At 44.9% G+C, this 18,308-nt stretch overlaps 1 protein-coding gene across 2 annotated transcripts in view; it reads left to right on the plus strand.

Moving 5' to 3' along the window:
* The first annotated feature begins 684 nt into the window (after positions 1-684).
* Ascc2 (activating signal cointegrator 1 complex subunit 2) overlaps positions 685-18,308 on the plus strand; it is a 43,873-nt gene continuing 26,249 nt past the window's right edge. Inside the window, exons 1-6 of one of the 2 annotated variants that reach the window (XM_050141034.1) lie at positions 685-816; positions 3,626-3,723; positions 8,726-8,884; positions 9,220-9,390; positions 12,425-12,554; positions 17,312-17,379. In XM_050141034.1, the coding sequence (XP_049996991.1) occupies positions 3,643-3,723; positions 8,726-8,884; positions 9,220-9,390; positions 12,425-12,554; positions 17,312-17,379 (609 nt within the window). In that variant the 5' untranslated portion in view covers positions 685-816; positions 3,626-3,642. The remainder of the gene's footprint in view (positions 817-3,625; positions 3,724-8,725; positions 8,885-9,219; positions 9,391-12,424; positions 12,555-17,311; positions 17,380-18,308) is intronic. The other variant, XM_050141035.1, reaches the window with a different exon arrangement.

Here is an 18,308-nt window from a genome sequence, read left to right on the forward strand (position 1 = left end):
TCCCATTACTTCGTAGCTATTAGTTTCCTTGTTTCTCCTACAGTGTGAGCTCTTCCAGGGCATAACCCTAGCTGGCCTGGAATTCTCCGTCATTCCTCAGTCTCCTGAGAGCTAGTATTACAGGCTGCATCCCCAGAACTTGCCAATGAGTATTAGCAACTAGTTTTCTGTGATGATTCTTATCCATGCTTGTGAGCCATTAGCTCTGCATCATCTGAGTCTTTTCCAGGAAAAATTGCATCCTACTCTTAAGATAGTTTCACTAAGCCTTTGTGATTTAAAGTGGCGCACGCCTTTAATCCCAGCACTTGAGAGGCAAAGACAGGAGAATCTATGTGAGCTCGAGGCCAGCCTGATCTACAGAGCAAGTTCCAGGACAGGTTCCAAAGCTACACAGAGAAACCCTGTCTCGAAAAACAAAAAAAACACAAGACAAAAACAAACAAAACTTTTCTGAATTAAATTTGTAAAAGGGTGAGGAAGTGTAAACCGGGATTTTGAGAGCTTCCCAAACTGGAATGCCTTAGGGGGAGGGTGGCCACCGAGGAAGAAAGGGCAGAGTCACGTCCCTAAACCTGCAAAGGGCGGGGCCGCCTCGTTGAAGCCCCAGTACCTCCAGGGGGCGGGGTCATATAATAGAGGCGTGGCCCGGCCAGAGCATCTTCCCGGACAGTTGGCTCCGGGGGAGGGGCCGGGAGAGCAGGGCAGGGCTTCCTGTCTGCGCCTGCGGAATCGCCATTTGACCCCGGAAGTGTTGGCTGTGTGTAAGCTGTCACCGTGTACGGCGGCTGCACGTCGCGGGTGTGGAGCCGGGAGGTGAGTGAGTGCCCGGTCCCCACCAGTGGAGCTCGGCAGGAGCCACGCCGTGCTTCGGGCACCCTCGGCACCCCCAGCATACGGGCTTCACGGCGGGACCAGGCTTACATTGCCCCAGGGGCCGTGAGTCGCCCCAGCGAGGCCAAGAGAACTAGAACCTGGAGTTCCGGTTCGGTTTAAGGCTTGGCCCCAGAGTGACCTGGGACAAACCCCAGTCCCCACCTCAGTGTCCTCGGCTTTCATTCGTTCAGCATGTGTTTGTTGATCGACTCTCATGTGCCTGGTACAGAACTAGGCGCCGGGACTACAAACAGCAGAAGAGACAAGGCTCTTGCCCTCGTGGAACTTAGAGTCTAGAGGAAGGAGACAGTCAGCCAGTAAATGCATAAAGCAATTAAAGATATGACAATCAGTCACAAGGACAGAGGTTATTTCAGGGAAGCTCTGGGAAGGTTTCTAAACAGAGTGATGTTGAACCGAGACCAGCAAAGTGATGGGTGACAGAGAAACTGAGGCAGCAGTAGCCTTGGAGATGCTCGTTGGCCGTATAACAGTTGTTAGTTTCCTCGAAAACACTTTCTTAACATTTGGCCTTTGCTGCCCTGCCCAGAATAAGAGGTATGGTGGTGCATGGCTGTCCTGGTGTTTTCCAACACAAAGTCTGGTTTTTGCTTTACTTTTTCCCCATACTTTAAGTGAAAACTCAAATTCTCTTTGATCCCCCTGTCCTCTAAGTAATTTTTGTTTAAACTTCATGAACCTTACACATTCGGCAAACATCATGACACTGATTATTAGCTGGGTGGCAGTTGGTTTTCTACCTGTTCTCGTGAAGTTTTGTGACTGGCACTACCAGGTCAGTTCTTTGCCCATGTTGGTATTTTCTGAACATCGTTACCTGGTACATAGTAAGGACTGAAGTATCTAGAGCCAGGTGTGGTGACACATTTCTATAATCCCAGTACTTAGGAGGCTGAGACAGGAGGATTGGTTCAAAACCAGCTTAAGCTACATGAGACCCTGTCTACTCAGTCTCAAAATTTAAAATAAAAAGTACAATAAAAAAAAGAAGAAAAGCCAGTAGGTGGTAGCGCCTTTAATCCCAGCACTAGGGAAGCAGAGGCAGGCGTATTTCTGTGAGTTCGAGGCCAGCTTGGTCTACAAGAGCTGTCTTCCAGGACAGGCCTCAAAGATAAAGAAACCCTGCCTCTAAAAAGAGAGAGAGAGAGAGAAGAAAAGAGCGAGCCAGATGTAATATTGCATGTTGTGATGTATGCCAGTACTCAAGAGGCTGAGGCAGGAGATTGCTGGAGCTAAGAACCAGCCTGTATCACAAGACATTGTCTCATAAATACTTTAAAAGGTAAATTAAAGTGCCAAGGAAAGCATTTAAGAGAGTGCTTAGTGTCTAGCAAGCACATTGCTGTTGTCTCGTCAGTATGTCTCATATCACCAGGGCTGGGCCACACAACCTGGTAACCAGGGCTGATGATATCCTCAAAAATCTGTCAGGACATAGTGATTTCCTCCTGCTAGTCTTGATTTGTTTCTTGTTGTCATTGGGACTTTTTTACTGGCATGTCTTTTGAAAGGCTTAATTCCCTGATTTAACCAATACATGTGTTCTCGCTAAGAATAAGCCCAAGTGGTGTTAGAAATAGGGACCGTGGAAGAGCTGGTCTGCTGGTTTGGCTTTGTGAGCTGTGTTCACATATATGTGGGCACAGATGTATGTGTGTGGAGGTCAAAGATCAACCTCAGGAGTTGGAATTGTTCCTCAAGTCATCTACCTTTTTTATTTGTTTGTTTGTTTTGTTTTTGAGATAGGGCTTGTCTAGTAGACTGTACTGACTGGCCAAGGAAACTTTCACCTTCTGCTTTCTCAACTCAGAATTCCACGTTTTTAATGTGGTTTTGGGAACTGAACTCAGATTCTCATGCTTGTGCAGTCTGGATGATGCTGACCAAGCTATCTCCAAATCCACTTTGTGATTATTTTATTATTTTATTTTTGTTTGAGATTGAATCCAGGGACTTGCATGTGGTGAGCACAAGTTCTATTACTGAGCTGTACCCAGCTGACCAGCTACTGCCTTTGAATCCATTTTGGCCCCTTCGTGGAAGGGATCATGTGTTGGCAGATTCCTATGGATTTTCTCTTCCTTCTGTTAGTTTGTCATGCCTTCCTCTGAAGCCTGGAGAAGTCTTGACATACTCTATATATGAGGAAGAGTCCATTGTCCCAACCCTTAAAAGACCGAAGGTCCCCTAAGAATTGAGAAGAGTTTTTTTTTTCTTCTGAAGAACGTAGCTCAGATGGACTAGACTAGCATCCGTGATGAGTTCTGTCCCCACCACAGCAAAGAAGATTGCTCCTCATAGTCTTTCATCTTTCATTTGGTGAGGCTGCATCTGCTAGGCCTGTGCTGATTTTAGGAAAGACAGCAAGAAAAAGAACTGTGGGTAGTGTCTTCACAGTGCCCACAGGCTGCTTGAGTACAGCTTGAGGCCCTGGGTTCCGTCCCAGCACTGTAAAAACAAAACATAAAAACTAGTCTAGGTCCTTTTAGCTAGGACTTCTTTCTTATGGGAGTGGAGTTATCTGGACGGTATTTTTCTTCAGAGCTGAGAACTGTTTTAGGCAAAAATCATCCCTTTACGCAGCAGATGCATACCAGGTCTTGAAAGCCCACATGAGGAGTTCACTGTGGCCAGGGGTCGATGCTGGTGCTGGGCTCAGTCCCAGACTAGGCCTTGCCTCTAGGAGTCTGTGTGTCTGCTCCCTTCTTCCCATCCATATTCCTTTCAGGAGGGTCACACTGCACAATGCCAGCTCTGCCCCTGGAGCAACTCCAGATCACCCACAAAGACCCGAAGACAGGAAAGCCGAGGACTTCGCCAGCGCTGGTGAGCCAATGTCTTGATGTTGTTCAGCCTGATAGCAACCATCCTTGCAATTCCAGAAGCAAAAAGTAAATCCTTTTTTGTTCAGGAATGACCCTAGGGCCAATGGCTACTGCCGAATAGTTGAGACACTGCTAGGCACTTGCAAGCCTAGTATAGAACTTTATTTCTGAGGAACAGTGGAAATTTGAATAGTATCTTCGATGTTGGGTCCCCTCTCCGAAGCATTTATTTCATTTCCAGTCAGTCTGAAGGCAGTTTTTGTTATGATTTTTTAAAAATGCTGCAAGATCTCCAGTGGCAGTAGGCAGCAGAAATGCTGTAGGTTCCCAGATGGTGGCAGGCAGAGGACCCTAGGAGCAGCCAGTACCAGGAAGAGACGGCTGCCGGTCCCCGAGAGGTGACTGGTCCCAGGCAGGGAGATACATGGTGGGCAGGCTGGTCCCAGCTAGCCCGGCAGTGTGAGCAGGCGGTGGAGGCATATGGACAGACACATCATACAGAATAGAATTGGATATTTATTACTTAGAGGAGGGGGGAAAGAAGGAGAAGAGGACAGAAAGAGAGAGAAGCGGGGGAGAAGTGGGGAGAGAAGCAGAAGCCAAGCTGCCTCTCCGAGAAGAAGATGCAAAAGAGCGCAAAAGAGCGAGCTTAGGCCGGAATATCAGCCTGCCTCAGTGGATGGGGGAGGGAGTGGGCGTGGCTTGTCTCTTAAAGAGACCAAAATCATAACAGTTTTGATTTAGTCTGAGCTGGGCTAGAAATGGCTCCAAGTCCTGGTTTGGTGGTTGGCCTTTGTGGTGGCCTTAAGATTGCACGTAGGAATATAAATATGTGTTTAAATCTAAGCAGCTGCTCATGCTTGTATTGGATCAGTGATTTCAGAGGTCGGGCCAGTCTCTTATCTGTGGCAAGAAGTGAGACATACAGGGCCTCTGACAGGGCCTGTGAGACCGAAAACTAAGGAGGCTGTAAACGTGCCAGTTCTCACCATCAGAGAAAGATTAGAGCCATGGAGAGGTGCCAGGCTGCTAAAGAAAGGGACAGAAGTGGGGATTTGAGTCCTTGTACCCACTTGTAGATTTCCCAAGAATATGAGCTTACCTGCGCAAGGTGGGAAGAAGTGGTTTCTGGAGGCTTGAGTAAAGGTGTGGGAAATGGGAGCTAAGTGTTTTATTTCGTGCATTTTTGGTTGGCTTTATTATTTCCTCTTCAGTCTCTAATAATAGAACGTAACATGTATGGGATACCTCGTGTGGGCTAAACCATTCTGAGCAAAGCACCCAGAGATTAACTTTTCTTCTTCCTTTCCCCCCCCCTCATTTATAACTAGTTCTTTGAGAATTTTGTGCAGATTCATCCCCGATTCCTCACCCAGCTAACTTTGTGTCCTCTTGTTTTATGAAGCCTATCAAGTCCAGTTGGTGCTGACCATATGCTCTTGGATGTCTGACCTTTCTTAGAAGGTGCTCAACCCACCAGCGACCGTGCCTTTAGAGAGAACTGACTTTACCCTCCATCAACTGTTAGTTGCCAACAGTTCCAAAGCTAGGGATGAGACTTCGTGCCCACCTCCCCAAGTTACCCCTGTGTTTAAACTGGGTGTTGACGGTGAATTAGCTCTGTCTGGACAAAGCAGGAGGGGAAGGAAGGCCCTGGCTGGGGAACTCGGGAATGCTTGAGGGAGCCTGACTCTTATATCAAGCACAGATCCCTGGGGGTAGCACTATGGCAGAGCTAGTGAACATGGGCTTTGTACATATTTGGCAAGTTCTTTAACCTCACTAGGTCTCAGGATCCAAAGAAAGATAATAATGGGCTAATAATAGTGGGGTGACTGTGAGGATTACATGAACCCTCTGTGAGTTAGTCCTCTGCCTGGAGCAGAGCAGTTAGGATGATGAGAACAAGTAGCAGCTGTGACATTGAACGGGGTAAGGTGGGGGACAGATTAGCTCAAAGACAATTTCCTGGTCCTGAAACATTGTGCTGAGTGCAGGTAGGGTTTTGTCTTTTGAGTCTCAGCTTGGGGCAAAAAGATCTCTGCCCTAGGAGCAGGCATTACGATGCCTCTTCAGAGTGAGGGTAGAGCTTATTGATGTTAATTGAGTAGTTACTTACTTTTCAAGGATCATGCACTTGAAAAGCCTGTAAGAAATATGGTTGGACCCTTAGGCCATTCCTTGAAGGACAGTAAAAAAAATGAGTTCCTGTCCAGACGCAGAAGCTTGAAGGGCAGTGTTTCCCTAGTTTTCCAGAGTGGAGAGGGGATTAAACTTGATTAGGAGAGACACCCTGGAGCTGCTACTCTCCTGCTCTGAAGCCACCTATGGCTGCTCACTATGGAGTAGAGTTCCCTTTAGAGGCTTGTCATTCTAAGCCCCTCAGAGGCAAGGTCTGGCCATTCATTCTCTTGTTCAGCTAATGAACGTGTGAGGTCCTCTCAATGTCAAGCCTGGAGGAAGTATCATTGAAAGCCAGTAAACTGCATATTTAAAATCAGCACTTTGATTTTTTTGACATTGGTAAGATATCAATGAAACTGTCACCATCACCAACGGCCAAGACAGTGGACATTTTACCTTCCCTAAAAGTCCCCTGTGTTCTTCCATAACCCCCCTCCCCCGTACCCAACAAAACTGATCCAAAAGTGACTTTGATGCTGTTTAGCAAGTGCTGTAGTCAAGTGAGCACAATGCAGGTGCTGGGCAGAGCTGTGGTAAACCCTAGTCCAGGAGGCAAGAAGGTCAGAAGGACAAGCAGTGAGCTCAGGGCAGCGTGTGTGTTGGTCTGCATTGTAAGCTTTGCTTCCAATCCTGCCTCAGATGCCTGTTTAACCTCAAGACCTTAGGAAAGTTCTTGAACCTTACTAAGTCTTTGTTTCCTCCTCTGACGGACAAGGAGAATACTGTCTCCCTTTTAGCTATTTGTAGATGAAAAAGGAAATAGTGAGTTTAGCGTACCTGCTCCACCAATTGTGGCACACACCTTCAGTCCCAGAGGCAGGCAGATTTCTATTAAGTCTGAGCCCAGCCTAGTCTACATAGCAAATTCCAGGCCTGCAGGACTATATCATCACACTTGAGAAAGAAAGAAAGAACAAGGGAGGGACGGGAAAGAGAGGGCAAGGTGTCTTTCCTCCACCTAAAAATCCTTTTCCTCCTCTTGGTTTAGTTTAGGTACTGGCTCACCTGAGAAACATTCCTTTTCCAGGGGCTGCTATTTTCCTCCTGTGCTCCTATGACCCTCCAGGCCTAAGTTGTCGCTTCATCTGTTTAGGGCTTCCTTGGTGACTTAGATGTGCATCTTCCTCTGTGGAACGTTAACCTTGTGACTTGGAGACTCGAGACTCTTATCTGAGACCTGCAGCACAGGTCTTTTCTTGTCTCCAACCCCTGGTAGGGACCCTGTAAAGAGTGTCGGCAGGTCAGGGAGGAAGGAAGCTTGGAATGCAAGGAGATAAGCTCTCTTTTCAACAGGTTAGTGGCTGGAAGGCTGCCACTCTGTAAATGGGAGAGGGTCCCCTAGACCTGTTTGCTAACGGACTGCAGTGAATCCTTACAGAGCTTGTGGAATTTGCGTACTCCTGCAGAGGCCCACACGGTTCTTGATTGTTCTAGAGCTGGCTGTGGATGAGGGAGGCTGTGGCTGATAACAGCTGAGGCCTGGCCCTCCTCCTATTACAACTTCCCCTGAGAAAGCCACTCTCACTTAGACTGGGGTGAAAGCTGAGCCCTCGAGCCCATCGGCTCTTCATTAGGTGAACAAAGTGGGGTTTGTTCATGGTTAGGCTGGGAGAGAGAACTTGTGACTCTGAAGCCGAGATCTGCAGCTACTTGATAAAAATCTTTAAAAAAAAAATTAGTAGAGGTTTTTTGTTTTTTTGGGGTTTTTTTTGGCTATATAAAGGAAAATAGTGATCTATAGAATATGATGCTGTTATATCAGATTATATCAGAGAAGGAAAACAGATTCAAACAGATACTTGATGTGCTTACCCTATAGTCTACTGTAAAAACCGAGAAAGGTAACTAGGACAGCATATGGTCAGTGGTTTCCCCGGGGAGGCCATGGAAACGAGGAATGTGCTTCCTCTCTCCCTTCTCTCTCTTCTTTCCCTCCTTCTCGCCTTATTTCTCCCTTCTCCTCCTTAACCTCTCCCCACCACGCCAGGGATTGACCCCAGGGCCTCACATACCCATTCTGACCACAGAGTAAAAAAAAGATGCTTATGTGTTACTTGATAATTAAATATTAATCTTAAAAATATATGTTCACTGTTTAAAAATGGGAAAATAAGGTCAAACATGATGATACCTTTATTCTAGCACATGGGAGGCAGAGGCAGGTAGATCTCTTAAGTGTGATGCCAATTGATCTACACAGTGAGCCCTTGTCTCTAAAAAAAGTCCTGAAAAATATATTGAAGCCATAATTCCCTAACCTCAAGATAACCATTATAAATTTTGGGGATTATCCCCTTCTTTTTTTAATTTTTATTTTTATGTAAATTGGTGTTCTACTTGCATGTATATCTGTGAGGATTCCAGATCCCCCGGAACTGGAGTTACAGACAGTTGTGAGCTGCCATGTGAGTGCAGGGAATTGAACCCTGGTCCTCTGGAAAAGCAGCCAGTGCTCTTAACCTCTGAGCCATTTCTCCAGAACCCCCTTACTTGTTTTTTTACAAGTGTGTGCCAATATGTGAATACATAGACTTTAAAAAACATTCCAAACCTGTTTATATTAGAGTTTTGTGTCCTTTCTCTTACCTTAATCTGTCCCACACCACTAAAAATTCTCTAAAAACATGTTTTTAACAACCGCCTGTGTTCTCTAGGTGAAACCATGGCGCCTTTGTTAGACACACTGGGTTCTTTATACTTACAAGCTCCTTGGAGGGTCTCTGGTTGGAACAGCCAAGTACTGTCATTGCTGTGGGTTGGCAATTGGGCCCTCACTGACTAACCTCTGCCACGTTAACACGTGGTTTTTGGATCCGTAGCACCCTGAGCAGAAGGCAGACCGGTATTTTGTGTTATACAAACCGCCCCCTAAAGACAACATTCCCGCCCTAGTGGAGGAGTACCTGGAACGCGCCACCTTCGTAGCCAATGACCTCGACTGGCTCCTGGCCTTGCCTCACGATAAATTCTGGTGCCAGGTAACATTCTATCAAAATTAACACTAAGACAAAGCACATGACATGTCCTTGGTTGGTTGCTGTTTTTCTCTCCCTTAGGAGTTGCTTTTTTGTCTACCTTCCTTGATCCTTAACAGCAAATAGTGGTTTGGATTGCTGTCTCATGTTGCAACCTTCCTGATGTTTACTCACTGTCCAAGTGTCATTTTAAGAAACTTGTGTTTAGCCCTGGGCTCATTCATACCTCTTTGGTCTCTTGGGTTGGAGTGTTTGCAATAAGTCAGGGCTGATGGGCCATGCACACCTGTGTAGTCTAACTCAGGAATTGATCCTTGCTGTCTTCTCTCCTGGCTTAGGTTGTTTTTGATGAGACCCTGCAGAAGTGCCTGGATTCATACCTGCGCTATGTACCTCGAAAGTTTGATGAATGGGTGGCCCCTACCCCTGAGGTTGCTGACATGCAGAAGCACCTACACCGCAGCGTTTTCCTCACCTTCCTTCGAATGTCCACTCACAAGGAATCCAAAGTAAGCCTCTGATTCCGTGACAAGTCTCCATTCGACACCCTCTGCCAGGCTCTACCCCTGGGAAAAAGCTCTGAGAGTGTCAGCTTTCCTCTGTGTCTGCCCTCTTTATTCCCGTCTTTTGGGGAAAAAAAAAAATCTGTGCCACCTGTCCCCCTTATCCTCTAACCCACCAGCCTGTCCACAGTACACCCAGTGTTTTCATCAGCCGGAACCCAGAGTCCTTGTCACAGCTGACAGTGCCTTTATTCATGTGACAGAGGGTAACGACATTGACTCTAACTTTCTGAAGAACTCGTGTACTTTTTTAAAGATCTATTTATTCGTGTATTTTTTGTGTATGAGTCTTTGTCTCCATGTATGTCTTTGTGTGTGTATGCTTTGTCTTTATGTGTACCAGAAGAAGAAATTTGTTACCATTACAGATGGTTGTGAACCACCATGTGGTTGTTGGGAATTGGACTCAGGACCTCTGGAAGAGCAATTGAGTGCTCTTAACCTCTGAGACATGTCTCCAACCCTCATATGTTTACTTTGAAAAACATTTGTTTTTAACTAATTTGTATGTGTATATTTCTCCATATTTATATATGTGCATGTGTGTGGGTGCTGAAGATTCCAGAGAAGGTGTCGTATTTCCTGGAGCTGCAGTTATAGGTGGTTTTGAACCACCCATGTAGGTGCAGGGAACTGTAGTCTTCTGCAAGAGCCATAATCACTCTTAACCACTAAAGCATCTCTCTAGACCCTCATGTATGCACTTAAAAGAATCATTACTGGGAGTTTGCCTTAGTGGTAGAGCCTGGCATGATGAATAGTCATCTCCAATACTGGAAAACATCATCAGTGCTGTCTTTAATTATTCAATATTATAAAAATATGAGAAAGATAATGAGTGCTACTCATAAAAATCCCCTGGCTTAAAGTTATGACTGGTTTTTAAAATTGTATTTCTTCCAAAAAATTGTATTTCTTTATTTATTTGTGTGTGTGTGTGTGTGTGTGTGTGTGTGTGTGTGTGTGTATAGGTGCATTTGTCAGAGGACAGCTTGCGGGAGTTGGAGTTGTTTCTCTCCTTCTGCCATGTGAGGCCTGGGGATAGAACCCAGGTCGTCAGACTTGGCTGCAAGTGCCTTCACCCACTGAGACACATTGTCAGCACTCAGTAACACTACTATTGGTACATGTTCCTTCAGGGACTTTTTGTTCTTTGAGGATGTGTGCACATGTGTGGAGGTCAGGGGACAACCTGTGAGAGTGGCTTCTGCTTCTACCCTATAGGTCCTGGGGGTTGAAGGCAGGTCATCAGACTTGTTGGCAAGTACCTTTACATACTGAGCCATCTCACCAGCCTTCCAAGTCACTACTGTTAATGTGCATGTTCCTTCATGGAATAGAAAAACTGTTTAAAAATCTTTGTTTTGAGAGGAATAGTAGCTTTAATTCCAGTACGTATTGGAATTAAACTAAACCTGCTCAGGAGGTAGAGGCAGACAGATTTCTGTGAGTTTAAGTCCAGCCTGGTCTACTTAGTGAGACCCAGTTTTTTTAAAAAAGATATATTTTTATTATTATTATTATTATTATTATTATTATTATTATTATTATTATTTTGGATTTCTCTGTGTAGCCCTGGCATATTTTAGAACTCACTGTAGGCTAGGGTGGCCTTGAACTCGGATCCACCTGCCTCTGCCTTCTGAGTGATGGGATTAAAGGTGGGTGCCACCACTGCCCGTGTATTTTTATTACTTTTAATTATATGTGTGTGTGTGGTGTTGGTATGTCCAGGTGCGTATGGAGTCTAGAGATACCAGATCCCACTGGAGTTGGAGTTGTAGGAAGTTGTAAACTGCTCTATGTGGGTACTAGGAACTGAACTCAAGTTCTCTGAAAAAGCAGTATGTGTTTTTAACTGTTGACTCATTTCTACAGCCACTGGAAATTTTTTTTTTAAGATTTCCGTTTAACTTTTACTTATGTATGTATGTGACCGTATGTGTCTGTGGCGACGGAAGCCAGAAGAGGGTCCTCTGCAGGAGCAGCACTCTGGCCCTTCCTTCAGGAATTTTTGTTGGCTGGGAACAGAGAATTTAAAGACATGGATCTTGGAGTTGAGGTGTAGTTTGGTAACACAGTATTGCCTAGTGTGCTTATATAAGGCCCTGGATCTGACACCACAGTGAAAAAGTATCTTGTTTTATTTGCTTCTTTGGAGACAAGATCTCCTTGTGTAAGCCAGACTGACCTCCAACTCACCATCCTTCTGTCTCAGCATCTAAATATTGATATGCATGTTTTTTAATATGCATGTACACCACATGTGTATATGAGCCTCAGATCAGACATCAGACCCCTTGGAACTGGAGTTATAGGAGGTTGTGAACTATCATGTGGGTGTGAAAACTAAACCTGGGTCCTCTGCAAGAGCAGTAAGTGCTTTCTGCTGAGCCATTTCTCCAGCCCCTCTGAATACTGATTTTGTTTTGTTTTGTTTTTTTGAGGCAAGTTTTCTCCCTGTAGCCCTGGCTATCTTAGAACTCACTCTGTAGACCAGGCTGGTCTCGAACTCACAGAGATCCACCTGCCTCTGCCTCCTGAGTGCTTAAATCACATTTTCATTATAATTAAATTCCAAATATATGCATATACCTGAGAGAAAGTTTGATGCATACAGAACAGTGAATCCCATGTTCCTCTCACACCACTGTATACTTACCACTGTTTGTTTAATGTCTCTTGAGTTTGCTTATTTTGTTGAACTGTTTTTATGTAACCCCAGACACTGTGCTGATTTACCCATAATACTTAAAAACAAACCCCAGCTGACTCTTTGATGATGTTTCTGTTTTTGTTTACATGAAACTGCAGAATCGCTATAATTCTGGGTCTTCATAAAGCTCAGACATAAGGTATAGGCGTGCTACCATTGATTAGCCTGTCCCCAGCTGAAGAGCATCAGTGTGGTTTCTCATGAGTCTGCTGTTGCGCTGTCTGCACATTCAGCCTCCATTCTCTCTCTGTACTTTCCCCTTAGGATCACTTCATTTCTCCATCTGCATTTGGAGAAATCCTCTACAATAACTTCCTCTTTGACATCCCAAAGATCCTGGACCTCTGTGTGCTCTTTGGAAAAGGCAACTCACCACTCCTCCAGAAAATGATAGGTACGTAGAACGTAGGACCTAGGGGTACACATGCCAAACCAGAGGTCACAAATGCTTTGTTTCCACAGTACAGGAGTATTAGAGACAAGCGTTGCTGGGAAATTACCCCACAGTTGTAATATATGCATACATACATAATACACACATAGATGTGTCAACTCTGAAATAAATGAGGGAGTCAAAACAAAACCAAAACTGTGCCAGGCAGTGCCTCAAGAATCTGTGAGTCTTGCTGGGTGGTGCATAACCACAATCCCAGCACTCAGGAGGTTGAGGCAAGAGGGTTGTGAGTTTGAGGCCACCTTGGGCTACATGCCATACTGACTATTAAATTGGGACCTTGTCTCAAACAACAGCCAAAACAAAATGTCTGGATTTCTTAGTGTTAAGCAGATGTCAGTCAGTGGTATGAATGAGAAATTTGCTTTGGCAATGAAAGTCAGATTACAATGGCATTAGCCTTCTTTGGAATGTGGGCTGGGCTCTGTCATGACATGCATATCTTACTTGTTATCTCCATTGGATGCACACAGGAGCTGTCATTGTCCCCATTTATAGATGAAAAGACTGAGGCTGAACTGTAAGGGACTTGCCTGAAAGTCTGTAGTAATCAAAAGCCAAGCTGTAACTCAACAGTTATGGAGAAGTGACCCTGGAACTCTTGTTCTTTCTGCTCCTGCTTCAGGGATAATGGGGCTGCCTCCAAAATATGCAGCATTGCAGAGAGCAGATGGGATCATAGTTTGGAGACTTTGTGTGTGATTGTGAAAAGAGTAGACACTGAGTTGTATTTCCTAACACAGAAGTGGGATATATGTTCACTCAGAAGTGGAAGTGGTAGGGGTTGCTGCAGAGGGTATGTCTTTTTAACTGAAACAGGGTGGTGTTCATTCAAGCACTCCTGCCAGACTTCCTCAGCCTCAGACTATAGGGTATAGTCTTATATCTCAACCTTCCTCATCCTCAGACTATAGGGTATAGTCTTCTAAATATCTGATTGCAAAACTGGGTAGCCCTTGGGGAGCCTGAGGTAAGAGCCATATAATTTCAAGTTCAGCCTATACTATATAGTGAATCCTGGCTTTAAAAAAAAATGGGGCTGGAGAGATGACTCAGATGAAAGATGAATTTCATAGATTTTGAGAATTTTCTTTTTGTTTGAATTTTTAAATTACATTTCAAAATTTTCCTTCATGTGGGAGTAGGTTCTCTCCATCTACTAAGTAGATCCTGGAGATCCAACTTAAACTGAGGTCATAATCACGGTGAAAGGTACATTTGCTTGCTGAGCCATCTTGCCGACTATCTTAGGTAGATCTCTGTTGCTGTGATAATTACCATGACCAAAAGTGAGCTGGGGAGAAAAGGGTTTGTTCAGCTTACAGTTCCATATTACAGAGCATCATTGAAGAAGTCAGGGCAGAAACTCAAGTTAGAAATGGAAGAAGCCATGAAGGAATGTGGCTTACTGGCTCACTCTCCATGGCTTGCTCAGCCTTGCTTTCTTATACCATCCAGGACCATCTGCCCTGCCTGCGTGTAGTACCACCTACAATTGCCTGAACTGCATCAATCTCAATTAAGAAAATGTCCCACAAGCTTGGCTACAGGCCAGTCTTGTGGTGGCATTTTCTTAATTGAGGTTCTTACTTCCCAAATTACCCTAGTTTGTGACTAGTTGACATAAAACTAGCCAGCATGGTAATACCTTTATTTTGTTTGTTTGTTTGTTTGGTTGGTTGGTTGGTTGGTTGGTTGGTTGGTTGGTTTTTCAAGACAGGGTTTCTCTGTGGCTTTGGAGCCTGTCCTGGAACTAGCTCTTGTAGACCAGGCTGGCCTCAGACTTACAGAGATCCACCTGCCTCTGCCTCCCAAGTGCTGGGGTTAAAGGCATGCGCCACCACTGCCCGGCTCTTTTCTTTTGTTTGTTTTTTTTTTTTTTTTGGGCTGTTTCTTACTCTCTAGCCCAGATCGACCTGGAAGTTGATACATAGCCCAGGCTGGCCTTGAAGACAACCTTCTGCCTCTGCTTCCCAAATGCTGGAGCCTTCTTAATAAACTGGCAAGGTTGGCATTGGGTATCAGCTATTAGCTTTCGGAAGCAGGACTCATCAGTCGGTTTCTCTTGAGCTCTGTTGTACATCGGGAGAAAATGTGGTCGTTGATGATCTGTGTGGCAGTGTCTCCTGCTCATCGCAGGCCTGTCTGGGAAGAGGAGCTCAGAGGATGCCACTGCTTAGTCCTTACCTTTGTAGTAGTTTTTTTTTTTTTTTTTTTAAGATCAATTAGTTTATCTTAAGATAATAAGCAATTTTCAACTTTCATTTATTTTTTTTATATGTGTGGTGCTCTGCCTACATGCATGTGTGCTCATGTGCATGCAGTGTCTGCAAAAGCTAGAAGAAGGCATTGGACCTCCTAGCACTGGGGTTGTAAGTGGCTGTGAGCTGCCATGTGTGTCCTGAGAATAACCCAGGTCCTCTGCAAGAGCATCCAGTTCTCTTAACTGCTGAGCCATCTCTCCAGTCCCAAGATGTATTTATTTTTATTTTATATGTATAGATGTTTTGCTCCACATATATATGTACACTCTGTGTGTGCCTGACACCCATGGAGGCCTGAAGAGGACATCTGGTCCTGGGACTGAACCTGAATCCTCTGCAAGAGCAGCAAGCACTCTTAACTGCTGACTGTTGAACCATCTCTCTGGGCCTGATTTGATTTTGTTTTTTAGGAGCTTTGTGAGTCTTTTGTTTGATGTTGGTTTTTTTGTTTTGGTTTTTGAGACAGGGTTTCCTGTGTAACTTTGGAGCCTGTCCTGGAATTCGCTCTGTACACCAGGCTGACCTCGAACTCACAGAAGATCTACCTGCCTGTGCCTCCCAAGTGCTGGGATTAAAGGCCTGTGCCACCATTGGAATCTGATAAAGAAAAGAGACTCTGAAGACCCCAAGGATAGATTATAAAATTTGAGTTATCTTTCCAGGCTTAGTGGTGCATGCCTTTAATCCCATCACTCAGGAGACAAGGTGGGTAGATCTCTTATTTTGAGACCAGTCTGGTCTACAAAGAGAGTTTCAGGACAGCCAGGACTGTTGCAGAGAAACCTTGTCTCAAAAATACCAAAGGAAAAAAATATGAAATTGGAGTTACTTGTTGCTTATAAAAAAATAAAATCTCTATTTTTCTGGCAAGCAGTAAGGAAATGTTCTGGGTGGTCAGGTGGCAAGAAGAATATGCCATGGCCCAGAGAGTGCCTACGTCAGAGAACTACCTAAGGAGGTGATACATGTCTTACGGTGGGGTGAGCTCGGGAGATCATTCCAGGCAGAAGGAAGAGACAGCCTGTTGTCTGAGGTTGAGGATGGTTCAAGGGATGTTTCTATTGCAGGGAATGGAAGCAAGTTGGCCTAGGATGCCAGCAGGGACTAGATTTCTCAGGGCTTTGTGTGTCATAGAAGCTAAGGCTTGCCCTAGAGGATCAGGGCAAGAGGAACTAGCAGGAGGAAAGGTTGTGGAGGGGCTGGCTCGGACATTCCTCCTCTGTGTGGAGGAGGAGGGTGTAGGTGATCCAGACACACCTTCATAGATTACACGGTCAGCACCTAAGGGAGGCAGGAGCCCTGAGCTAAGGAGGCTGTGCTAGAAAAACTCAGCTTTTTGGAAACAAGGAGTAAATACTATCTATCCTAGATGGTGCTGATGAAAAGCCCAGCTATTTGCTTACTCATCAGACTCAACTGGCAATTGATTTCTTCCTGCTTAGATACCCTGGAATTGGACTAAGGCTACAGAATTATCCGTATTGTATGCTCTGGCCCTCATATACTGTACTGGAGAGAAACAGAGAGTGGAGAGAGAAAAACCTGTTTCTCCCCAGATAGTTCCTCTGTCCTACTCTTGGCCATGTACCCCTTTGAACTCACCCTTTGGCCTTCTCAAACAATACTAAAATCAAAGCATTGTCTGGCACTTGCATAAAAACCAGACCTCCACAGAAGTAGGGGGCTCAAAGCTGCCTACGAACCTGAGAGGCAAAAATTCTATCTTAGACTTTTCAGGGCGTTGGTACTTCTCATCTTCATGTCCCCAGCTATGGTTCTTCCTGTCTTCTTCCCCCGTCACGTGGACAGAGAAACACTGGGTTCTGTCCCAGCTACCATGTGCTGTCAGCGTGCCCATGCAGCAGCAGGTGGAAAGCCGTAAACATCGGCAATGGGCTCCGTCTGGACAGAACAACTACAGATGTGTGTGCCAAGTCTGTCTCTGTGCGTTGCTCCCGCCTCCTGTTTGCAGGAGGGTGGATTGAGATGGTAGCACCTTCAAAAGTAAAAACTTCCAGACATTTCTCCCTGGCATCTCCTCATACTTTTGAGGTGTGACTTGGCAAGAATCCTGAGCTATTGTAGGTTTATTGAATAAAGGAATTATAATTCCCAATTTTCCTGGATAATGCAACTCCCAGTTCAGTTTGGTCACTCCCTGGGGACATCAGGACTAGCTGGTTTGACCAGGGCTACTCTTTGTTTTATGTAATTCAGAGGTACTTGAAAAGTTAAATTGTACTGAATAACTTCCTTTCTCAACCCTGGAGAGGGTTCTCAGTGAGGACCAAGCTCAGTGCCAGCTGGGCCTGAGACAATATTCATTATTCTCGATTCCCCCCAGACAGACCTAGGGAACGGGAGAAAGGTCACAGCATGCCTATAATCAATTCTCCTGACCTCTCCCCATTTCTTCCCTTCCCTTCTCTTTAGGAAACATATTTACCCAGCAGCCAAGTTATTATAACGACCTGGATGAAACCGTTCCCACCATACTTCAGGTACCATCTATCTCTCTTACCCCACCCGGGAGAGAGTAAGTTGGACTTTTCTTTAAAAACCTGAGGAAATGTTTGCTTTCTGTTCCTTTTCCAGACACGTCTTGAAGTGTGGCACAGGGGTAGAGTGCAAAGTCCCAGCAGATTCCATCCCCAGCAGGAGAGAGAGAGGGGGGAAAAGGGGGGGAAGAGGAGGAGGGAGAAAGAGAACTCCTCTCCCAGATTTCCTCTTTATCCTGTTCTCGACAAGTCTTGTAATTCACCCTTTGTCCCTCTTGAACAAGACTGAAATCTAAAGATTTCACTTATACAAAAGGATTTGGTTTGCATTTTTTTATTTTCTAGCAGCCATATATCTCCAAAAGTAACTTTACTCCTTTCAGAGGCCTGCATTTCTCAAATAGGAACTATGAAGGTTTAAAAAAACCATTTCATGAAAGAATAACGTGTACTGTAAAAATATGAGGAGTGGGGGCTGGAGAGATGGTTCAGCAGTTAAGAGCATTGGCTGTTCTTCCAGAGGACCTGGGTTCAATTCCCAGCACCCACATGGCAGCTTATAACTGTCTGTATGTACATGCAAGTAAAACATCAATGTACATAGAATAAAAATATATAATTTTAAAAAAAGAAAATATGAGGAATGTTAAAAAGCTGAAAGGAGCTGGGCATGGTACCTCATGTCTGTAATTCCAGCTCTTGGCAGCTAAGTTCAAGGCCTAAGTTATAGTAAGACCCAGTCTCAAAAATAATGTACAAAAAGTAAACAATCATAGAGAATATTATTCTTCCATAACCCCACCATAAAGAGATCCCTACACATGCATTTGTTTTAAGTAACTTTTGGAATAGTTATATGGTAGCCTGTTTAGCAATAATATATTAGCACTGAGGAGGCAGAGGCAGGAGGATTCCTGTGAATTGGAAGCCAG

The sequence above is a fragment of the Alexandromys fortis genome, unplaced genomic scaffold (genome assembly GCF_014885135.2).
Source record: "Alexandromys fortis isolate MF-2015 unplaced genomic scaffold, M_Fortis_MF-2015_v1.1 scaffold_7, whole genome shotgun sequence".
Lineage (NCBI taxonomy): Eukaryota > Metazoa > Chordata > Mammalia > Rodentia > Cricetidae > Alexandromys > Alexandromys fortis.